Below are 26,079 nucleotides of genomic sequence, written 5' to 3' on the forward strand. Positions count from 1 at the left end.
ACTTAATAAAGAAACTCATTCATTTCTAAACATCTGAATCAAACAAAATCGGCATATTTTCAGGCTGCCCGAGTTTATGCGCATACGCACATGAAAGGACCGAAATCCTGATACCAACTTCATTTGTGTCCATTCTACATATTATCATCCTCTAAATAATGCTTTGTCAAATCGAGCTGCTCTTCAGAAGTAATTCACAACTTGGTCTTGATGGCAAATCTCCTCCAGAAATGTCAGCGACTCTTTGTTTACAATTTTTGTGCGTTCGAGTAATTGCTGTCATGTGATGTGCGTTTTTTAAGTGCACTTGTTTCCTTTAAAAGCTTAGATTTCAAGCTTTATGTGGTTATATTTCTTATGTCTGTGAAGCAAGTATTCGCTGAGATTCCAGTGCGTTTGTTGACCAACAAATTAACCGATGTGTAAAAACACACATCTGGTCCAAGCTTCTCACCCGAGAAACATCAGTCTATCAATCATCAGTCGATGATTGGCTCCTGTACTAGTAGGCGGGGCTTCATTCGCCATATTGACGGTTACACTTTTACCCATTCAAAACTATACGAGTGACAGGTCCTGTGTGTTCTAGAGGCTTTAGTACAGGTCAGCTTTAATACCATGATTAGAATCAGACACCGTCTACAAAAAAAAACGAAACATAAACCAAATACGCACAATAAATTGTAATTGAGAAATCACTGTAAGCTTAACCTTAGAGAGTCGCATAAAGGATGTCTAATGTTCTCAAGGTGACAGACTGTACCTATTAAACACTTCAATTTTTGTTGTACCGCCCCAGGAAGTAAAAGGCGACTAAATTACCAGCTATCAAATCTCGACATGCAGCTGAGTGTCAATCCTGATGGTGATCCGCTGTAATTATGCTGTCAAAAATCTGCAGTGAAATATCCTACCTCTCTTTCCTGAACGAACACACACACACACACGGACGACCAACAAACGTCTGAGCATTGCCAAATTCATGCTGACAGTTATCACCTGTCATCAAAGGCTGTGTGCACTGCAGGGCTTTCAGCAGCAGGCCTGCAATGACTCATCACTCCAGCTACTGGACTTGGATAAGCAGCAGTCTTAAAACCACAAATAAAATCAGAAGAATGTGACCCAGAATGACTAGCGCTCTGTAGGTGTGTGTGTGTGATAGGAATGAGTTTCAGAGTGTGTGTTCCAGTGCCTGAAGGGGTCAGGCAGGACCACTTGCTAAACATGCTTTTGCCCCGTTATAATCTCCACTATAAATTTTCATCAGGACGGGAGTTGGACGTCTGCCAGGCTGCTGCGGGGGCTCCGACTCGGAGAGGCCGTTTCAGCTTGTTATCCAGTCACTTTTCCCCTGAGCGCCCACCGTGTATTGCACACACACACACAGTGTACACAGTGAGCAGTGTACAGACTAAGGCTGCACAACATATCGTTTTAGCATCGATATCGCAATGTGCGAATTTGCAACGGCAATCTCAAGATGCCAAGTGCTTTTGAGTGAATTTAACCATTTGTTCAAGACATTATAAAGTTTGCCACTTTAACAAAGATGGATTGTTTAATTATTTATATAACAATGACTATAGAGTGCTATTTTTCATTTAATTATTGAATATCTGTACATCAAAACTGTAGACTCCTCCAAAACCATAAGGCGATGTTTGTTTCGTTTTTATCTTTGTTCTATTGTTTTCATTTGTACTTTAATTTGTTTAATTTTGTGTATATAAAAATATTTTTTGTATAATTTTGTATATTTTATGCAGTTGCACTCCAGTAAAATAATCACCGCAATCAATGTAAAATGATGAATTCCTTCTAAATAGAGTCATTTAGTGAAATTTTAAACATCATCGCAATATGTATCGCAGAAAAACGAAATATTGCAATATCAGTTTTTTCCAACAATGTCCAGCCCTAGTACAGACTGGTGCTTTTGTTCACTTTAAAATAAGACTACAAATTGAATAAACCCTGTATTGCTGTCTGAACTCGGTAAATGAAACAGTAATTCAGTTTCGGATAAGCTGACGGTTGAGTAAAGTCAATCAAACAATAAAACTTATCACCTTACTAATACTGGTAATACTGGTGTTAGAATGCTAATGCATTTACTAATACACCTTTCACTTTTACATTTCTAAATTGTATGCTTTTATCAGTGCTTAGTTTTAATCATAAAATAATATTTTAAATAATGGTTCAAATGTATGTATGCACTGCAAGAAAGTCGCAGGTTCGAGCCTCAGCTGGGTCAGTTGGCGATCTGTGTGCAGTTTGCATGTTCTCCCCGTGTTCGCATGGGCTTCCTCTGGGTGCTACGGTTTCCCCCACAAGTCCAAAGACATGTGGTATAGGTGAATTGGGCAAGCTAAACTGTCCGTAATGTATGTGTGTGAATGAGTGTATGGATGTTTCCCAGTGATGGGTTGCAGCTGGAAGGGCATCTGCTGCGTAAAACATATGCTGGATAAGTTGGAGGTTCATCCTGCTTTGGTGACCCCAGATTAATAAAGGGACTAAGCCGAAAAGAAAATGAATAAATGAATTATTGCATGTATGCATGATTGTATTTATTTATTTATTTTACAAAGGCATTGATTAATTGTCATTACTCTTATAATGCCTTTTAGTTTAATTAAAATTTTTCTATTTTGTTACATATTTGCTTTTTATACACCCTATATTTCATACAAGTTAATTTTCTTTCAGTCAAAAACTATTTTAAGTTTTAAGGCTTTAGTGGTAGTTAACTATAATTCTCTGCTCTGAAATAAAGTGTTGACATTAGTGTTTTTAAGACACAAACAAGCTTATATTCTGAATAAAATTAAATGAAATTAAATAATCTCCAAAAGAACAGCAAGTTAATTTGCAGGTTTGAATCATCTGAAGGTCCAAACTATCAACACAAAGTAATCTTAACCAACACAATCTTTCTGGGCTGAAAATGGTGTGCTCGCAAACAGGCGATGAAGATAATAGTATAAAATCTATAAATGCTATAATTTACACTACCGGTCAAAAGTTTAGGGTCAGTGTGATTTTCAAATGTTTTAAAATTAGCTTCTCCTGGTCACCAAGGCTGCATTTATTTCATCAAAAATACAGTACGAATTGTCAAATTCTAAAATGTTATTGCACTATAAAATAACTGTTCAAAAGTAGTTTATCATTTAATTTAATCATTTATTTCAGTGATTTTAAAGATGAATTTTCAGCTTCATTACTCTAGTCTTAAGAGTCACATGATCCTTCAGAAATCTCTCTAATTTTTAACTATTATTATTTTTATTAATAATAATAATTTTATTTGAAACTATATGCAATAAGAAAGCAGTTATTTAACATTTTAATACATATTTAACAGAATATTTGATAACCAGAATAATTTTAAGAAAAAAAAAAACATGAAAAAAAACTGACCCCACACTTTTGACCGGTAGTGTAAATCTATAAATGACTATGCTAAAAACACACAATTTCAGAAGAAAACAATAATAATTTGGCTAATTGTCATGATGCTGGACAGGGATGAATGATTGTTAAAGTACTCACTGTTGAGTCTGCTGGCAGGAATGGAGTCTGTCCTGTCATGGAGCCACTCTGGAGGGTGTGGACGGATGTTGGCCTGGGATGCAGCATAGGCCACTGGGTCATTGCTCACCCAGGCAGACAAATAAATGTAGAAAGCGTTTGGGTTGATTATTCCATCTGCGCTCACCAAACGCTGTCTGGTAATCTGGTAACAAAAAAGCCAAATCAGAGACGTCAGTTAACATTTAATTTCTTGATAAGTTCTAGAAAAAAAGCTGCAACTCTACACGTACAACCCCAATTTAAAAAAAGTTCATACATTTTGTGGGACATTAAACAATTTCATTGATAAAAATACCAAGAAAGAATTGTTTGTAAATAAAAATAAATTTTGATGGCTGCAACACACTCCTAATAAGTACAGACAGACGCTAAATATAGCAAAAAGGTTATAGAATATTCATATTTTCAGTCCACAACAAGCAGGTGAAGTGGTAACACATGATGGGTTTTAAGTTTGAAGCAAACAAAAGCTAGATAATGGCTCATTTTTGTGTACCAATGGTTTTGTGAGAATTGTAAAACAAATAATAATAAAAGAAAATCTTAATGCTAAACATCAAAGAACTATGTTAATGATCCGAGATCCATTAACATATATTATGCTGAAACAGATGCAGGGAATTCAAACAAATCTTTCTGGTCTATGTAAGGCAGGAGACCTGCTATCAAGATGACATCTTTTATGGGAGGTCTATTGCTATTGGATCAGGTCTCATTCTGCATGTGCTACAACAGTTTTGTAGACAGAATGAATGTGCTTAATTGGCCTGAAGTTCAGATCTGACTGAAAATACATGACCATCATGAAAAGGAGAATCAGATTTGGTTTACACAACAACAATGTAGCTAAAAACTACCTAGAACTACCATAGTGGTCAAAATGACTGAATTGCCTAGCAACTTCCTGCTAACAAAAACATAACTTTCTATTGGCAAAAACATAACTTTACTTCAGATATGTCTTTTAAAACAGCATATTCAGTGTTGCGAAATGTTTTTTCATAAGAGTCTCAACAATGTTTCACATTATCACAATGTTTTCAAAACCATCTGCATTTAAGAATCAAAATGGCACAAAATGCTGTATTATGTATGCAGGCCAGTATTTGGCGCTGTCACCTTGTTAGTAAACAGTACAATTAGGTAAGTGACGATGTGCCATTTGCAGCTCAATCCTCGTGTCTATATATAATCTGCAGTTTGTGTACAATTTGTCTCTGCTTTTGGTTGTAATATGAAGTAAATCCACATTTTGCTGATAAAGCGTTATCAAACAAACAGACAAAACTTTTTTGAAAAATGCAGCAATTATTGTGTTCATATCAACACCCAAAAACTAAAGTCTGCAAGTGTAGGCTAGATTAACGGCAAGCACAAACACACATATATATATATATATATATAACAAATCCGATGTAGTAATCAAGTTAACCCTACTGAAAAAAACAGCTTAAACCAGCCTAGGCTGGTTGGCTGGTTTTAGCTGGTTGACCAGCCTGGTTTTAGAGGGGTTTTGGCCACTTTTAGGCTGGTTTCCAGCCATTTCCAGCCTGGTCTTAGCTGGTCAGGCTGGAAAATGACCAGCTAAAACCAGCTTGACCACCTTGCCAGGCTGGAAGCCCAGCCAAAACCAGCTATGTCCAGCTTAAACCAGGCTGGTCAAGCTGGTTTTAGCTGGATTTAGCTGGTCATTTTCCAGCCTGACCAGCTAAGACCAGGCTGGAAATGGCTGCAAACCAGCCTGGAAATGGCCAAAACCCCTCTAAAACCAGGCTGGTCAACCAGCTAAAACCAGCCAACCAGCCTAAGCTGGTTTAAGCTGGATTTTTCAGCAGGGAAGTCAAGTCCAGCGAGACACGACATTTTGTTCCACTGTGTATGTCCACACATAAAGCGGAATGACAGTAAAGCTCAACTTGATTAGACCTGACTACCACATTGCCATTGCTGTATATGTTTATGCTGGCCGTTAATATAGCCTACACAGCATTTTCAAAAACATATATTTTGAAAACCATTTCGCATTTGCATTTTCAGTGCCAAAAATGACATTGTTGTGTAAACGAACAGGCAAAATGTATAAAAACCTTTTCAGTTTTTGCCTGAAAATGTTGTTGTGTAAAAGGCGCCTCATAAAATGGCGACCACAGACTTGAGAACAGCTGAAGTCTGGGTATCAGATTGGCCAAAAATTTTGTTTGTAAAACTTATTTGTTTATACTTATTATTAATACTTATTAGAGGTATTCTCGAGTTCAAAACAATAAACTACTGTAAATTTAAAGGAAAGTTGATGTGACACCATGCTAAACAAATCACATATTCTTGATTCTATTGCAATTCATAAAGCTTCCCAACTATTCCGGAATTGGGGTTGTAGCATAAATGCCCGTTGGCGATTTCCAAACACTTCACCACTGGCCTAGCGCTTAGCATTACTACCTCCCGTGAAGGCGAAGTCATTACGGCATCACACTCAATGCCATACATGTTTCTGGAGCAAATAAATCTACAGTCTCTCAGTCAGGAGCCGAGGGTCAGTGCGTACTGGAGAGTGTGTGTGTTTCGAGGGGGTTTGGGTTGTGTGTGGCTGAAATAAGAGTGAGTGAGAGAAAAATTGCTTGAGTTAGTGTAACAATAAAAAAATTGGCCGGAGTCCCTGAGCACGTCTGTGTGCAGTTAACCTTGCTGTTAACACTGGAGGAAATGCCACCCAGCAAATGGAGGAGAGCTATAAAAATAACACAACATCTGTACAAATGTTGCAAACACTTGCTTCTCCTGACCCCTATGGATACCCAGAATGCCCGGCGCCACGGACAACTCAAAGCAAAATAGAGCTTTTGGTAGTTCAATTATCAAAAAAAAAAAAAAGTCAACAGCCTGGAATGAGCAAAACATTGTGAGATAAACATTAAATGAGTAGAAGGCTATTTAGCTGAACATCTTAAAAGAAAAACTTACTGTGCTGCTTTCCAATTTAACAGAAATAACAACTGACAAAACTGTGTATATGAAATTTTTATCTTTTAAAACAGAAAATTTTTTATTTATATGAAAACTGCTGCCATGGAAACTTGTTCCTTACCTATAGAGCTCAGGAATATGTTGCATGCAACGCAATGCATTCTGGGGGCTCTATTTTAACGAAAAAATACAAATTGCACCCTGGCGCACTGTCTAACAGGGTTGTGCTTAATTCTCTTAATGAGTTATGGGTGTGTTTTGAAAATAACGTGCAATAAACCAATCAGAGTCTCATCTCTCATTCCCTTTAAAAGTCAGTTGCGTCATCCTGTGTGTATTAAGCAATGTGTATGCATTTTGGACCTGCATAGGCGCTCTGCACTGGACTTTAGACCACCTTTCAGTTGTTCAACGGTGCAGTCTATTTCAGTTCCTCAAAATAGCAACGTGCCAGCAATGCGCCTTAACACACCTCCTTTCTAGACCGGAACACTCATGAGTCCACAAAGTTGTGCAAACAGATTTGCTATTTATACAACGTGGCGCAAAACGTGAAAATTAGGGTTGCGCTGGTCTAAAAATAGCAACAAATGGCGTCAAACTCTTCTTGCGCCTTATTGCACGGGTGTATGATAGGGCCCTGGGTCTTTAGGTCAAGGGAGCCTAATTCCCATTGATCTCTATTGTGTTTCATAAATACACTCATCAGCAATAAACTGTAAGTGCTCATATTACAGGTGATGAAGAAAATCAAAACTGACACAGATTCAATTTACTATGATCTTTCATGTGAAGCTGCTTCGACACAATCTACATTGTTAAAGCGCTATACAAATAAAGGTGAATTGAATTGAATTGAATATATGGAGACATTTTCCTGCAGCAGTTCGCTGATGCCCTGTCAGTTACAGATAAACTCTTACTTATTTGATCCGCTTTGGATCTGCCTCCTCTGTGTCTGTGCTCGGCTACTCAAGTTAAACTTCACCGCTGGACACAGAATGTAATTGAATGCATCATTTCAGCTTCTCTGACACACAAAAAGCAATTATAAAGGTATATACACGCCAGACTATTTTATACTGAGTGTTTGTGAGAAAGATATTACAATAAAATGGTCCTTATTCTGTTGTGATTTGCATCTGTTTACGTTAAGGGCTCCTGTGTTTGTCCACGAACATGGCCGGCCACTACTTACAGTGATGTAGATGTTCCCGAGCTCTTATAATGTATAATTTACACCACATATTTCTTTCTATTTAATTCTTTAATGAAAACACAAATGAAAAGTGAACAGAAATATTAGATGTGGAGCAAAAAGTCTGAAAAAAACAGTGTTGGTTTTTAATGTGATAATAAAAATGCATTAGATCAGAATAATACAATAAAATATAATAAACAAAACCAATATAATTTGATCATTTATTATATTACATGATGAACAAAAATCTTGAAATTAAATGTGTATCAAAAACTAAAAATATTAGAAAATCATTCATTCATGCATTGATTTTCTATTTAATAAATGTAATTTAAAAATATTGTGTTGACTTTTTATTTATAATATTAAATATATATATAAATGTACATCAGCTGAAGAAAAAAAGGACACACAAGTTTTAAGTTGAGCATAATGTGAGCGTCAGCATGTGATTCATGCCTCTGTATTACTGACTGAAAGTTGGACATCAGCAGATCCAAGAGCAGGGAAAAGTTAGAGGCGGGAGAGAAAATAAAAAAGCGGACTTGGATTCCAGCGATCTGGATTGCATTAAGCAGCAAGATGAGCAACAACTGTATGTCTTCAAGCTGTCACAGTGTGAAGCTGCAGGCCTCCAGGCACAGGAAATGACCTCACAGCCCGCACACAAACAGAGAGCACAATAATGACCACTTCAACACAACAGAAATGCGAATCACTTCTGCTCTTATGTGTGCACTGACGATTACACAACACAACACACTCTCAAATGAAAAATTAGGTTTAGCTGCAAATTTTTTGGTGGAAGAAAAATAAATAAAATATACTCAAGGCCACTTTATTAGGTACACCTTACTAATACCGGGTTGGACCCCCTTTCGTCTTCAGAACTGCCTTAATCCTTCGTGGCATAGATTCAACAAGGTACTGGAAATATTCCTCAGAGATTTTAGTCCATATTGACATGATAGCATCACGCAATTGCTGCAGATTTATCGACTGCACATTGATGATGCGAATCTCCCATTCCACCACATCCCAAAGGTGCTTAATTGGATTGAGCTCTGGTGACTGTGGATGCCATTTGAGTACAGTGAAATCATTGTCATGTTCAGGAAGCCAGTCTGAGATGATTCGCGCTTTATGACATGGTGCATTATCCTGCTGGAAGTAGCCATCAGAAGATGGGTACAATGTGGTCACAAAGAGATGGACGTGGTCAGTAACAATACTCGGGTAGGTTGTGATGTTGACACAATGCTCAATTGGTACTAAGTGTGCCAAGAAAATATCCCCCTCACATTACACCACCACCATCAGCCTGAACCGTTAATACAAGGCAGATGCCAAATTTTGACCCTACCATCTGAATGTCGCACCAGAAATTGAGACTCATCACACCAGGCAATGCTTTTCCAATCTTCTATTGTCCAATTATGGTGAGCCTGTGTAAATTGTAGCCTCAGTGTCCTGTTCTTAGCTGACAGGAGTGGCACCCGGTGTGGTCTTCTGCTGCTGTAGCCCATCCGCTTCAGGTTCATTGTGTTGTGTGTTCAGAGATGCATACTTCGGTTGTAACTAGTGGTTATTTGAGTTACTGTTGCATTTCTATCAGCTCGAAACAGTCTTGCCATTCTCTTTCCTCCTCTGTAAACCCTAGACCATTCTCTGTAAACCCTAGAGATGGTTGTACGTGGAAATCCCAGTAGATCAGCAGTTTCTGAAATACTCAGACCAGCCCATCTAGCACCAACAACCATGCCACGTTCAAAGTCACTTAAATCACCTTTCTTCCCCATTCTGACGCTCAGTTTGAACTGCAGCAGATCGTCGTGACCGTGTCCACATGCCTAAATGCCATGTGTTCGGCTGATTAGAAATTTGTGTTAACAGGTAGTTGGACAGGTGTACCTAATAAAGTGGCCAGTGAGTGTATATAAAATTTTAAAAATAAATAAAGGTAAAAAAAAATGTATCTACTGACATCTACTATATAACCCCAAACTTAATAATAAACAGCAGATTATTTGTTAATGTATATGAAATAGTGCTGCTTTTTATTTTTGTATCACTTTTTTACACCATTTGTGTATATTTATTAGATGTTTTTGCCGTCATTCTCAATAATAAATATCTAAATAATAACAAAATATACAATATTGTTGACAGATAAAAAAGATTATTGGTCTTGACTTTTAATTTTATAGCAAAAAAAACTGTAAGAAAATGTATGAGATAAATGAAGTGCACTTATCTACAAAAATTCCCTCACAGGAAGAGGAAATGACATCACGGCCGCACACCAGCACCAGCAGCTGGCTTTTCTTTTCCATTCGGCTGGCAAAACATCAGCAATCTTTTCTGCTCTTACAGTATGTGTGCCTTTACCCGACAGGACAACACACACACACCCCTCCGGCATGTGGTATGCTTTCTATTTTTCATATTTTTGCTCTCCTCTTCCTGACATTTCATGCTGGGTAGCAACTGGAAACTGTTAATGTGTTAACCTGTTATGTTTTGTGTGTGTGTGTGTGTTTGCGTGGGGGTTTCTTTCTCGACAAGGCCCCTCTGAGGGAGTCCTGAAAAGGCTGTACAGGCTGAGCCTTTAGGCCTGCAGCAAGAAAGTGGAACAAATGGTTTAAATGAAGACTTAATTGCTTTTTCAGAGGCGAGTTGCGGCCCCATCGAGAGCTTTAAATTCCTGCGCTTGGTAAAGCAATCAGAGAGAGAGAAAAGAGAGAGAGAGAGAGAGAGAGAGAGAGAGAGAGAGAGAGAGAGAGAGAGAGAGAGAGAATGAGGATGGACAGTCAGAGCCCAGGTGTGGTTCCTGTGTGGTTCCAGTTATAAACCCTGACGGTGATGCTAAACACTTCTCTAAAGAGCCAGCAGCCCTCTGTCACACACTGAATATTACAAACAAATAAAGAATCAGGAAAATATCAAGTCAGGTATGAGCAGAAAAGGCCATGACACTTAATGTATAAATATATTTAGCAGAAATATTTTTTTAAAACTACCTTCATAATGTCACAATCACCAGCTATCTAATCTTGGCAGATCGCTGGTAAACACGCAGATCGCTAACGGACTACAAATCTGCCGTTACATGGACTACAAGTTCCAGTTATGCACCACACACTCACACCAGTTCCTGATCCTGACTCATTGCAAACACACAGCAGGAGTTTTCCTGACCATCCTGCTAATAAACCCTGCATTTGGATCCGCACCTCTGTTGTCAGCATCCCTTCACATTACACATAGCTTCATTATAAGATATTGAAAATCTTTCATATTAGACCACACCTTTTTTATTAAAAGTGCTGATATTATTAAGACTAGCAATTTCATAATATATAAAAATATGGCATTGTTAATTCAATATTATTCTAAATTTAAACAATTGTATTTTTATTAATATGCAAATTATTTTATTACAATCAATTTCATTAAATATATAAATATGACCCTAATAATAAATAGTATATTTCTTATATTACAAAATAACAGTCAATATATATTTTCTATTGACAGTCAATATATCATTATTATTAGTAGTAGTAGTAGTAGTAATACAAGGCTCAAATTGAACCTCTTCAAAAAGCGCATCATTAATCAGCTGTGTCATTATTTTTGGAATTTTAGGTGGTCTCTAAACAAAATCTCTGTGTTTTCATTCTCTCATCTTCAGCGCTTTACATTTCTGCAGCTGTAGCTCCCTGTCACCTGAAGGCAGAAAGCATTGACTGAATGATTGACAGCTAATATTAACCAATCCATTCGCGTTTAGCTCTAGAACAGTGCGGCAATTAGAAGAGCTTGAAGGTGGGGCAAGCATTGCAGCATTTGTTTACTGTAGAACATTGACTATTTTAAATTATTCCCAAGTGCTGCGTTTCACGCTGTTAGGTGCAAATATGCATTCTGCCTGAATGTTTCCTAAATCTGCGCATCTGGTAAACATATATATACTTTGAGGTCGCATAGATAAAATTTCGAGCACATATGCAACCAAAACGATTGTAATTTTTAGCCCTGTAATAGAAGCAACTAATTCGAAACAAATTGATATTATTATTAAAAGTATAATCAATTTCATATTAGATACAAATATGAAATTATAATAAAAATAAATTTTATATTACCTAATAATAATTAAGTCATATGCGCAATATGAATGACCAAAAAAATTGATATTGTTTTTAACTGAAATTAATATTTAAAAAAATATATATCTGTAAACTTCTACTTTCAGAAAATAAAGTAATAAATAAAAATAAATAAATAAATAAATACATTAAAAAAATATATAAAATAATTAAATTAAATTAAATTTCAACAACTGAAATGTGCGTTCAATTAGAGTGTATCTAGGTGAGATCCGGGTTGCTTTTCCCAAAAAACGATGTATCTTGCGGCTGAACTATCATTGTACGATGCATTGTTTGGGAAAAGAACGATGTAGTGACGAGTGTTTCCCAAAACACGTGGTTTCTCTGTCGCAGATCCATTGTTTGAACTACGTTAGTTATAACGTAAAATGCCCATATTGATGTTCTAAACGGGGTGGAGTAACTACTTCCTTAGAGATGAACTCTATCATTTCTTTGTGCAAATTATATTGTTTTACACAAACACACATTTAAAATAAAATCCAATATTAGTTTTGGTAAAAACATGCACTCGTTTTCCATATTAATTGAAATATATGTAAATGGCACAAATAGAGCTAATGTTCCCTTTACAATATTATTGAGAACATTACATATTCTATTCTAAAACATAAAATCACTTACAAAAGCTAACATATATTCTAATATAATATATAAATCATATCAATAAATATAAAGGCCCAATGTCAAATTCAGTACAAATACATTTCTTAATAAATAACCCACGATACATTAAAAGCATTAACTTATCCTATGCTTTTTGTTTTCACAAGCTTTGGAGACGTAACATAAATTCCGCTTTTAAATAATAGGTCACCTATAGCTTTCGCCATAAGGCTGTGTTCAAAATGACATCAGTGTTTTCAAAGTGCACTGCAAATGGAGCACAATTGTAAACCTAAGAGTGATTTATTTTTATTTATTTTTTATCATTCCATGTTAAAATGTTAGAATGTTCTAAGCGAATATGGCATAGGGGGGATGAGTGGGAATAGAAAACAGCCAGGAACTGTTTCTAACTACAGCTCCAGAGGTATAGTTGCAAGTGTACAAGTTTGCGACGCAGTTTGCGAATGTTCGTTGGAACAAGGGATTTGGGAAATGGCAAATTAACGGACTATGTTTGTAACAACGGAACTTGCGACCTTAGTTGGCTAACGATGGTTTTGGGAAACACACCCCTGATTGGTGGACACACTTCCTCAGGTAGAGACTGGCTCTATCATTTCTCTGATCATCATTTGTTACAACCCATGACAGCTTAAAGTTACAGACTTAACACAAGTTTATTCTTAGAAGGTTGATTCTTGCTTGTTATAATTTTGCCAGCTATGATGTGATCCTGGATTAACATCTATATTGATCCTGGAGCATCATTTTTGCTTGAAATGTAATCAATATCTATTCCCTACCCCTAAACCCAACCATAACTGTAAATCATTCCCAAAATCAGAGGGGATTAATAGTTGGATAACAATCATAAACCTAACCGTAAACTTCAACTTAACATAAATGGTAAACGTATCCCTTAATTCTGATTGGCTGATTGGAATGTTGTTCCAGCATCAACATAGAGTTTGATCCAGGACCATGTCCTACTTGGTAAAATCAGGTTAGCATTGATGCTTACCGTTTTTTCCCTGCGGCCGGTCTGCACCAGGAGTTTATAGGCCAAAACACCATCATCCGAGCCGTTCCTGTAGTTCCCCTGAGTGATCCTACCAGCCTGCCAGTCCTTATCAAATGCCTCCTGCAGACCTGCCAGAAAACACACACACACACACACACATTACACTGAAGATCCTGTTCAATAAAACATAAACCACGTTAACCTCTTCTCTCAGTCAGTCATCGCCAGTGGTCCGTTTCTAGGGCACGATGTTTTCTCTCTCCTTCGCCTCACTGTCTGTGACCAATTTGTCGAGCCATTTCAAACCACAATATTAAAGACAGCTCTCTCCACCCTCTCTTTACTGAAGCCTATACGCACATACATACACACACGAATGAAAACATGTGTTCCAATGAGTTTGCTGAAAGCTTTAAACAAAAGCAAAGAAAAACCCAGTGATGTCCTGGTTGGCCGAGCAGAGCGAGTCTGAACATGCCACCCAAAACAGCGTCTGGATAGACAGGTATGCCTTTCTAAAGAAGAAAGTGGGCAAAACAAGGTTTGCTTTTGAGTTTGGGATTAGATACGGCATTTTGAGTGCTCAATGCATGGATTTGGTGGAAAGAAGCCACTGTGGAAAGAGAAAGTTGCTGCAGGGACTTGCCCTTTATCTCTCGATCTTGTTGGGGTTTTTTACTCTCACCTTGACTGCATTTTTTGTCTCTCCTCTACATTTGTTTTCTTCACATTTTTGCTCTCTGTTTTTAATCCCTCCATTTAAATCTCATTTTGGGATCACAATCCATCATAAAGACATTAAATGTGTTACAGATTTGGAGGTTTAGCTGCTTGATTTATGTTTGTGAGAAACAGATGATCTGTTGATGATAACATTAAAAGTAAAAGTCGTCTCCAACGAAGCAAGGCACTGTCTGGATATCACTACAGTCTGTAAAACGAGTTTGTAAAGCTGTAAAGCTTTTGGATCAAATTAAACTGTGAATTGGTATGTTGGGCCTTTTTACGTGTTTTAAATATAAACTACCATTTAAAAGGTTGAGAACTGTAAGGTTCTATTTGGGTGTTTTTGTAAAATTCTCAAAATTGCAAAAAATAACATTTCTCTATGTGATGTTTTGGGAAAAAGTCCCTTTAAACAATAAAAAAGTCAGTAAAATATTAAATAAATTATGGAAACATAGTTGAATTGACAATAATATAATTTTTTTTCTATATTTACCTTGTTGTATTGTTCAATATTGGTCAAAATTACTTTAATTTAAATGAAATGTTATACTTTTGAATAAATCTACTTCACTTTGCCAGTCAGAAAATTTCTTCCGGTTTAAATGAGCATGTATCAGAATAAGCTGTGTTTTGCAATATAGACTATTACTATACTATTCCTAGACTAGACTATTTGTAAGACTAGACCTCCACCTGAAGGTTATTATAGTTAATGAAAATGAACTAAAAAACGAAAACAAAAATTGTAAAATTTTAAAAACATTTTCGTTAACTGAAATAAAAAAAAGAAAGTTTAAAAAAAAACTAACTGAAACTACGTAAACTAGCAAAAATGTCCTTCGTTATCGTCTTTAGAAATGTTTTTTAATGCATAAACTTACTGTATGCCTTTTAGAAATGAATCTATTTACTTCACCCTGCCAGGTGTTGACCCATACAGCACCTCAGAGTCTGTACTCCTGCTGCCATTGGGCAGATCAAGCTGGTTCTCCTCCAGTCATCCTCTCTTTAGCTCCCGCAACAAAAACGACGAGTGGTCATGACAGAAGCACGTGACAGCATTAAATACGATTTGAGCAGAGACTTAAAAGTATTCATTTAACACAATTGTGTCCAATTATGGTGACGTTTTAACTGACTGAAATTATGATTGCCGACTACATATTTTTGGTATGTTAAGTCCTAATTGGGAGGATTGTTACAAAAGATCCGGTTTGCGTTAAAGATCTGAACTTCCCATTTCTACTGTGTGTCTAAAGGGGGTCGCACACCAGAAGCTCTGCTTGGTGACATGCCGCATCGTGGCATGCTGTGCCATGATCTTCAGAATTCTAAACATAGGTTTCTTTTAGGGTACACACACCGGCGTTGCAAGTCGATGGCTGTCCGGGGCACCATCAGAATAGTTTTATTAAAACTTAACATGCGGATGTGCGCATCTGGTGTGCGATACTTTCAACTGTTATGTGTGCGCCGTGTGGCGAACCCGGTGTGTAACTCGCTTAACTCTAGAAGCAGCCTTGCACACATATTGTACTTAGGGCTGCTATCTTGTAGGCTGTTGTATTTGAATTTGAGGATAGGTAGATAGTAGTGGTACTTTTCATGTGTCCTCTAAATACGTTTCATCTTTGGTTGAGTTTTTATTATACAATATTTATTCTGATGATTCTGAATCTTGCACCTAACAAATACCCTTATTTACAAAAAAAAAACAACTAAAACTAACACTGAAACTAATAAAAACTAAACTAAAACTATATTTCAAAATAAAGAAACTAATAAAAACTAGTAAATCTGCCTCTAAAAACTAAATAAAACTAGCTGAATTTGAAAACAAAAAGTTAAAACGTAATAAAAAATAAACTAATGAAAAATCTAAAATAATTATGACCTTGCTCCACCTTAGGATTAGGGTATAGGGTTAGTATTTATTAGTATGTATTACCTAGCAGCCAGTCTCTGAAGTAATGCAGCCACATGCGCGGGAGCTGGCCGTTCTCTTCCCGCAGGATGTACTTCACAGAGCCGAAGCGCTGGTGCAGCTCATAGAGCTGAGGCTGGATCTGTGCGTAGTCCGCCCTCTGGGTCACCACGTACATGTTGTAGAACGAAAAATATCGGAACTGGGCACGTATGAAGTCATATTCACCAGTCTCTCGCGGCACAATGTCAGTCAGCTCCAACCCGTCCCGAACGCGGGTGGTGCCGTACAGACTGACCCCGAGGAGCGCCAAGAAGAGGAAAATCACCACCACCTGATAGGAAACACACACACAAAAACAAAGATATGAGTCAGGCCTTGGCTACATCTGAAGCTGCTGCTGTTTAATATTTCATGACAAACTTCTGAGGTGTTTGTGGTTTGTCAGAAAGCCTTGACTCACAAAATAACACTTACACAACAAGATAAACCGGCGCTCATTAAACGACAAGAGATTAGCTCATCGCTGGCCTCCAAAATATAATACAATTGCAAACAAAGCATTTTAGCCTCACCTTCGTTGTAGACTGAAGCAGAAATGGTGCGTAGTGCTTCTCAGCAAACGATGCAAACGTCCATCTTGAATACGGCGAATCCAAACAACGTATACCTGAATCCCCAAACTGAGATAGCAGGTCTCGTGTGGAGCTGGCGCCATCTGGACTCTGGCAGGATGCTGTATCAGAAGCTACTCCGGGCACTGCACTGCTGCTGCTGTTGGTACAGTTGTTGTTATTGTTGTTGCGGTTGGGATTGGGGTTAGGGATGGGATTTGTATTGGGGGCGTAGGGTTGGACGGAGATGTGGGAATGGGGCTCAGCTGTGGTGTAGTAGGCCTGTGTTCTGGGGTCATATTCGGTGCGCAGCTGTACGGTGGACTGCATGGTGATTTGGGTGTGCTGGGCGAAACTGTGGCTGCTGTAGGAGGGTGGAGGGCTGTAGCGACTCGAGTCCGCTGAGGAATCAGCATACGCCGCCTGTGGCTCCAACTGGATCACTCGGTTAGCACAAGGGCTAAAGGAGAAAGAGAAAGACAAGGAGCTTTTCAGTAACACAAAATCACCATGCAACACTTGGTATTTCCTGCAATATGATTTTATATCATGACAATACAGGAAATTATTTAGAGGAGCTAGATAAAACGGACATGTACAGTATAAACTAATATAGACAACAAATATCAGTCAATTTTTGCCTAATCCATTTCATAATAAATGGCAATTGATGTAGGGTAGCTCAAATGATAGAGTATGATCCCAGCAACTCCAGGGTTGTAGATTCGATTCCCAGGGAAAGCAAAAACTGCAAGGTCTCAGACTGGATGATTATACCTCATGCAGTATGTCATAATATAAGACAACCAATGCATCTGGGACACTTTGCACCACCCTGATATAAAGACAAGCACGTTCATCTCTTTTTTGGTTCTCCACGACAGGTGATTTTCACTAATAAGAGCACAAAACCTCATTCACACAGCTCATTCAAACATGGAGAAATGAATGAGAAAAAATGCAATGGTCCTGCTTGTTGCACTTATACAGTGAAGTGAGGGCCTGTGGTGCTCCTTCAGCTAAAGGCTGCTTTATACTTCTGCATCGAGTAATCGGAATGACCCACGGCGCCTGCCTTGCACATAGCATTTATACTTCTGCATGCTGTTTGTGTTGCTCTGCAATAACACTTTCGAAATGCTAGCTAGTAGTAGGTTTTTATGTTCTTCTGTGTCTAGTTTCTTCGCAGGTGTTTTGTTTTTTCTGAATGCTACAAGTAGCTCAAACTCGCTCATTCAGAGGTGGGAAACGGCATACGTGCAACAATTTTAATTATAAGGTAAACACAAAACAAAAGTTTCCATCTGGAGCTCCTTCACAGGACTCGACACTTGTAAACACTCACTCCATCTGGCTCGTGGCTATCAGCACTACCCACGCTCGTCAGCGCTACCAAGCTGACCAATCGTAGAACTTGCGCTACGCATCATTGTGACGTGTAGTTACATTTTTTGAGAGGTGTGCATTAGCATCAGCCACTGCGACTACGGACCATATGCGTGTGCTTGGCGCAGAAGTATAAATCAACCTTCAGTGCCTGATTTATCAGGAGTCACCACAGTGGAGTGAAATGTCAATTAGGTGTTACAAAACATTTTAATGCTTAAGTTTGTAGTTTAGCTTCAAGTCAGACACTGTTCCTCTTTCTAAGCAACTAATTATGATTTATAAAGATTTCAAAGATGTATCTTATGTCAACATGCTAATATCAAACTGCTGAAATCAACCAAGTTTTCTGTTTGAAGTCCCATTCGTAGCAAGTCTATGTCATTGCAGAATCCTTTAAACCAGTGGTTCCCAGAGTGGGGGTCGGGACCCCTCGGGAGGTCGCGGGATAATGAGCGGGGGTCGCTTGGTGATGTCCAAAAATCTATTTCATTTTATGAAACTATTAAAATTACCATATTTATATTTACAATAATAGTGATAAAACAACACACATTTTTTTTTCAATTGGATTGCAACACCTGGGGTCTCATTACGTTAGAATAAAGACACAACAATAGATCAGATGCAGCAGATTGATTTCATGGCACCAGGGTAAACTTTCTGATACCTTTACGGCACTCGCATACAATAAAATTAAATACAGGCAACGACTGAACATGGAGGGTGATCTTTGAGTGTCGTTCTCCAAAAATAAACAAAGAATAGATTGGGCCTATTGGTGTGTTTGAGCCGTTTTGCGTTTGTATATATTATGTTATATATTATATAAAATATTGGGGGTCGCGAGTCACTGGCGTTGCTATTTTGAGGGTCACGGGCTGAAAAGTTTGGGAACCCCTGCTTTAAACAATATATCTATTGGCAGTAAGTACAATACCTTTAGGCCAATTCATAATTCTGCATTGAGTGCACACGATGGGTCTGATGCCAACTTTTGCACACACTTTGCTGTAATTTGACATTACCTCTCAAAAAATGAAACGACACACTGCCACGGCGCAAGATCATGGATTGGTTGGTTTGATAGTGGTGATTAGTGTGTAGGGGCTTAAGAGCCGTGGGAGTGGAGTGAGGGCAGTTACATGAGTGTTTAATAAGTCTCGAGTCCAATGCAGGAGCTACAGATAGATATTTTTGTTTTGTGTATATTTTATGACTAAAGTTCTTGAATATTTGCTGGTTCCTGACTTTTTCTTACGTGAACAAGTAGCATTCTACAGTAGCATCACACATTTCTGGTATAAACCCAATACACTGACAAAGAAACTGGACATAGAAATAGAAATAGAGACACTGCTGCCTACTAGTGTTTCGGAGGTGTCATTGCCAAAGCAGCACAAACCTAGTTTTCTCATGAGGTTTTCTATCCTAGTACTGGCAAGGCTCAACCCTGATTAGCTTCATTGGGGAATCAGGCATGAGTTACAGAGTGATAGACAGATTGGTGAGTAGCGAGCAGTGGGTAGCACAGTCGCTGATTCGAGCCTTGGCTGGGCCAGCTGGCATTTCAGTATGGAGTTTGCATGTTCTCCGTGTCTTCACGTGGGTTTCCTGAATAAGCTAAATTGTTCGTAGTGTAAGTGTGTGAATGAGTGTATGGATGTTTCCCAGTGATGGGTTGCAGATGGGCATCCACTGCGAAAACATATACTGGATAACTTGGCGGTTCATTCTGATGTGGCAACCCATGATTTATAAAGGGACTAAGCCGAAAAAATGAATGAATGAAATATAAATACTCACAACAGCATTAGCAACATGCAAGGTATGTGTCGTGTGGTACGGTGATCACCCAATGCTGAACTATAAATCAAGCTTTAGGCAAATGTAGGCAATAGGAAGCTAGCACAGTTGGAGGCAAAGTTAGCGTGTGAGCTAGTGATCATCCTTCAGATGTGGCAACTGGTTTCTCATGAGCGCTCATGCAAATACATGTAAATACAACCGCAATCAGCTTTCCAGTCAAGAGCATTTAAAGCCGAGAGGCGTGTGAGTGCTAGTGACTAGAAAGCAAGCATTTCAACCATGGTGAAAGTTTAGGCATCAGGTTTAATTTCCTGCAGGAGTTTGGCTGCATGACTAAGAAGGTAAAGTATTTGCCTATAGCCTGATTTTGCTTTCTCCTTCTCTCTCTCATCAGACACCATAAAACGTTGCAGTAAGAAGGAGAGGCAAGAGCATGTCTTATTTGAGGGCCCGGGGCCACAGACAGAGATAAACATCAATATGCACATATATCCACACATAGTATAGAATTAGGGCAGGTTGTTGCTTAATAGTGTTGTTTGTACTGAAATCAGTTTAATAAGAGCCTATTGTACTGTGCATGTTTTCGTATAAAATTGATTTGTTAGAAAATTCCCAAAATCATATCCATGACCTCAGAGAAAAGGTGATGGATGGCTGTATGGCAGTGTGAGTTTGTCTGTGCTTGTTTTGCTAAGACAAATATCTATCAAAACGTGAAAAGGTCTTAACAATTATAATAAAACAAATTAGATTCGCTGTTGTAAAACCAGCTATTTATGTATATTATGTATTGTAAAATTGATGCATGCTACTTGCACCTCAAGGGCATCCTTTTATTAAACAAACATCATCACAAATTTAACTAAATATCTTAAAAGTTGGTTTCAAGGTCCTCAAAGGAAGAAAAGTGTGGTTGAGTGGTTGTTGCTATACTTTACACATTTAACACATTTAACTTAACACGTTTCTGAAAATGCCTTCACAATCCTTTTTTATAAAAACTTACAATACCGTTTAAAACACTAGGGTTGGCAGGTTATCCAACAAAGAGAAGCAACAATTTATGTCAACTAAAACTATTTTGAGCACTGTGAATTTAAAGTAATTGTTTTGTACTATAATCAATTTTAAAAAGTTATTTCTGTGATGGCAAAGCAGAATTTTCTGCAGTCATCAATCCACATGATCCTTCAGAAATCAATCATATGAAGCTCAGAAATCAATCATATGAAGATAACATCCATTCTTTTACACTTTTAGCTGCATTTTTGTGGATAAATTTTTTCCATGACATTTTGAAGAAAATATTTACAAAGTCGGAATTATTAGCCCCCCCTTTGAAATGTTTTTTCTTTTTAAAATATTTCCTAAATGATGTTTAACAGAGCAAGGACATTTTCAAAGTATGTCTGATAATATTTTTTCTTCTGGAGAAAGTCTTATTTATTTTATTTAGGCTAGAATAAAAGCAGTTTTAAATTTTTTTAAATACATTTTAAGGTCAAAATTATTAGCCCCTTTAAGCTATATTTTCTTCAATAGTCTACAGAACAAACCATCACTATACAATAACTTGCCTTATTACTCTATCCTGCCTAGTTAACCTGATTAACTAGTTAAGCCTTTTAAATGCACTTTAAGCTGAATAAAGTGTTTTAAAAAATATCTAGTCAAATATTATTTACTGTCATCATGGTAAAGATAAAATAAATCAGTTATTAGAAATGAGTAATTAAAACTATTATGTTTAGAAATGTGTTGAAAAAAAAATATTTTCTCCATTAAACAGAAATTGGGGAAATAAATAAACAGGAGGGCTATTAATTCATAGTGGCTAATAATTCTGATTTCAACTGTACATGTATTTGAATTCAGAAAATTGACCAAAAAAAAAGTTAAATGTACTAATAAAAGCCTAAAAGTCTTTAAGAACACATCTAGATAAAAATTATTATCATTATTATTTTCTATTAAAACCGCAAGAGTTTATTTATTTATATATAGTGTAGGCTAAGTGTATTAAATTTATTTATTACATGCCTCTCTGGAATACTTGATTCTGATTGGTTATTCAAGCAGTCTGTTATTTTCAATAGAAACTGATAACTAATAATAATACATTTCAAATCAGCATGTATATTTTACAAGTGGTATAAATATGCTGTATAACAAAAATGTTTGTCTGGTTTGAACTTGCCACTTGCTAGCTACTGTTTTCTTCCTTGAAGCTTCACATTCAGAGAGAAAATTAAATGTTTTAAATCAATTCAATATTTGACATAAAGTGGTCTACATTTAAAGGAAGTAGCCATTTAAATAACTGCTATAACGTACATCCAGCTGACTGTTATCATGAAAAATCAGGGTGGCACAAGACCCTAATCACTTTTGTCTGAGTTTACTCTGCAATAACAACCAACTAGACACATTAACCCATGCTTTTCTTAGTTTAAAAACAAGGTCACACTTGATTTTGATGGTCCGTTTGTTCAATTTATGTTGCATGTCAACTAATTCTCATTAGATTATATGTAGACTATTTGGTTGGGGTTAGGGTTGGGGTTAGTGTAAGTTGACATGTATTTGCAAAGTTTCTTATAGTCAATTAAATGTCTGTTGAAGGAGAAGTATCAGCAGATATTAAGCAGACAGTCTACTAATACTCAAATGGACCATCAAAATAAAGTGTTACTAAAAACAATAGCAGTTTATATTGAGCCTTTCTTTGGCCAGTTAAATGTGTGAATTACCTGACAAAGCAGCAGAAAATGTCAAAGCGGCGGTCCTCTCGGCGATACAGGTCCATGCTGAGGATGGCAGGAAAGATGAGAAGCACCATGGCGAAGTTAAACACCACCACCACTGCCGCCTGAGAGAGAAAGAAAAATTAAACACATATTCACTACAATAATCACAAACAGTAGCTGGGTTTCCATCTTAATGTGAAGTAAATTTTATTTACAAAAAATATCAAATGTGTATATGGTGCATTTGCATCAAGCTGTTAGAGCAGCTGACTATAGTATTGGTAGCCCAGTAAACAACAGTAAACAAGGTGAGCCAAATAGAAACAGCTGATTAGTCACATGGGTGTAATGTTTGCTACGTTAGAGTTAATTCAGAAAATGCATTTCTATTTCCAATTTTTCGCAAAAGATTTTTTTTTGCAAATTAAAGAATTTTTATTAGAAATTTGTCGTTGCCACTACTCAATTCTCATGCGATAGAGATGGTTAAGTAGCCCAAGTACTCAGTCAATTAGCTCTGTGCACCTGCAGATGGAAAAAAAGCTATTTCTGTGCAGAAAAAAAACACCTGACGTCACGCACTCCAGTACTAAGACCATTGATACAGTGGTTGCCAAGAAATTCAATTTTAACACAGTTATACTTAAAACAAATGAATGAGGAATAACAGCACAACGCCTGCCATCTGAAAACTGAATTTGAGATGAAATCGTCTAAAATTTCTTAACATAAACCACACCACTTTTGAATTCAGAATTCATTTCACACTCTTCAATGTGAAAAACTATGAACTATGACTATGAACTTTGGTTTTGGTGTCCAAACCAAAGACAAAAAAAAGACCTTCTCAGAGTTCGGTTAGACATGGGAACCAGCCACTCTTTTTCAGAGTCAATATATCACTCAGTTACTAAAAAGATTTCACAGACCAAGAGTTCCTTACCAACTAATGAGTGATTTGAAACATTTAATCTTGATTTATTTGGTTGAAGCTCACAGAATAACTAGTGTGAGAAGAGTGACTGGATGAAGAAAAGTGACATCACAATGAGTGTAAGACTGTGAGAGAAAATAAAGAGAAAGAGAGAGGACGAGAGAGAGAGAGAGAGAGAGAGAGAGAGAGAGAGAGAGAGAGAGAGAGAGAGAGAAGGCAGATTGAAGCACGTCTGCCCTAGTTAGGGTGTATTCTTTATGGGTGGAGGTTGGAACCAAGTCAAACTGCCAGACCACCCAGTGAGCAGCTCAGCCTGACAGAGCCAAGACACAAAGAAAGAGAGACTCGTGTGTTCAAAATTCAGCGACTCCAAAAGAATTTGGATACAGTAAAAATGTGTGAATGTTACTGCATTAGACAACAAAATATGGAATCTGTCAGGCCTAGAGAGAGAACAGATGAGAGAATGTGCGTGAGTGAATGTCAAGTGAGATCTGTTGGGCTTGACATGTGTGTATGCTTTTATACTGCCAAAGAAACACAGAAAGAGAGCGATGTGCCAAAAGAACACAGACAGAAGAATCAGAACACAGTCTGAACTTCAACAAGATATTTAAACAGAAACAGTGTTTAAGATCAACATGAAAATATTTTTCAGATTTTTATGTTTTTCTGTGGTAATGCTATTACATAAAATCGCTATGTAATAGTTAAATAGCTAATAAGTACTTCCAACAATTTACTATTTTGTATTGAAAAAATATGAAGGTGAATGTTTTACCTTCAGAATAATGTCCACAAGTGATTTGTTAAGAACATTTAAAAATGTAAAACACATTTTTAGTGTTGAGTGTTGTTTAGTGTAAAGTCACATCAAGGCTTCTTTGATGAACGAATAGTTAAATATAATAATATTTTATAAGAACTCATTTATTTGGAAAAAGAAAACCAATAAATGTTAAATTATTGTTGTCATTAAAGTCGGGGTATAAGTATGAGGGACATTAGCTGCGTCCGAAATCACACACAGTATGCAAGCCGAGTACTATATCTGAATTCATAGAATTCAAAAAACAGTATGCGAGAAGTACTCGGATGACTACTACTTCCGGCGAGATTCTGAAGTGCGTATCCATCGCACGCTACGATATCCCATGATGCACCGCGAGAGAATTCATCAATGGGAGTGAAATGATGCAACTTACGCAGGTAGGTCACGTGATCATGACAAAATGGCGGATGCAGTACCTTCGAGTTCCATTCATACTACTCACGTTCATACTGTATAGAATGTACTTTTCTAACGGCTGAGTAGTAAATTCCAATTTAAATGCAGTACCTACTGAGTAGTAGGCGATTTTGGACGCAGCCATTCTCTTTTCTGATCATCTAAATGTATAAAATTCTATATAGTACACGATTAGTCAACATTTAATTGCATTTTCCCACAAGAGTAAGAAAGTAGATGTCATAAGGGACAAAAAAGGTGATGAAGGCATCAGAAAATGTACATATTTTAAAATATATTAATTAATAAAGCCAGACAAAAATAAATCTAGCTGTGATCAATTCATTTTAAAGCATAAACAAAGTGGATAAAAATTAAAGTGGAGTCAGAAAATTAAACGAAGCCTGAAGCAAAACATACTTGGACACAAACGTCCAAGTAAACATATTTAGAACAAAAATCTGAAGTAAGCATTTGAACTAAATGCTGAAGTAAACTCATTTGGACATCTTACAGCAAGAAATAACACGTTTACCAAAGCAGTATCTCCCCGGCGTCAGTGTGTGTGTGTGTGTGTGTCTGTTCAGAGCGGTTTTGAAGATGAGTGTTTTCAGGCACCGTTGAACAGGTGCCAGTTGGACTGCTGCGTGTGTGTCTGACAAACGTGTGTGAGACATCAATCCACACATCCTAATACCAGATCTACAGTGCTGTACGAGTGCGTGTGCGAGTTTAGGCGTGAGTCACATCTTGCGTGTGGTCGGCAGACACATCCTGCACATCTTTTCCCTCAAAATATTATCACTAAACAGACACAAACACTACACTTGCAGATATATAAAGCAATGTTGGATTTCTGCTTTATGGATCAAAGCGTCCCACAAAAAGGGAGGCTGTCTTTAGGATTTAGGCTGAGATTTGTGTGAGCATGTTTGTTGAGCAGAACAAGGCATCAGTGTGTAAATCTCTGCCTCTGTCTGTCTCCGTGCAGCTGTGCTGGTTATGTGGATGACGGCGAGGTTACTTCACCTACAGTTCAAGGGTTAAGTAGCCCAAGCTCTCTGTCTGTGTGTGTTTCATGTGAGGGGGATGAAGCTTTAGACGTTTAATGGTGGAAAAAATCTTTCAG

The 26,079-nt window shown here is 37.4% G+C and overlaps 1 protein-coding gene across 1 annotated transcript in view; it reads right to left on the reverse strand.

Annotated features, from left to right (window-relative positions):
- Positions 1 to 26,079, reverse strand: part of ptch1 (patched 1) — a 103,158-nt gene that overhangs the window by 26,491 nt on the left and 50,588 nt on the right. The window contains exons 13-17 of the mRNA XM_056463453.1: positions 22,792 to 22,910; positions 16,805 to 17,303; positions 16,254 to 16,563; positions 13,577 to 13,704; positions 3,562 to 3,745 (exon numbers count right to left, since the gene is read on the reverse strand). Of these exons, the coding sequence (XP_056319428.1) occupies positions 3,562 to 3,745; positions 13,577 to 13,704; positions 16,254 to 16,563; positions 16,805 to 17,303; positions 22,792 to 22,910 (1,240 nt within the window). The remainder of the gene's footprint in view (positions 1 to 3,561; positions 3,746 to 13,576; positions 13,705 to 16,253; positions 16,564 to 16,804; positions 17,304 to 22,791; positions 22,911 to 26,079) is intronic.

Source organism: Danio aesculapii, chromosome 8 (genome assembly GCF_903798145.1).
Source record: "Danio aesculapii chromosome 8, fDanAes4.1, whole genome shotgun sequence".
Lineage (NCBI taxonomy): Eukaryota > Metazoa > Chordata > Actinopteri > Cypriniformes > Danionidae > Danio > Danio aesculapii.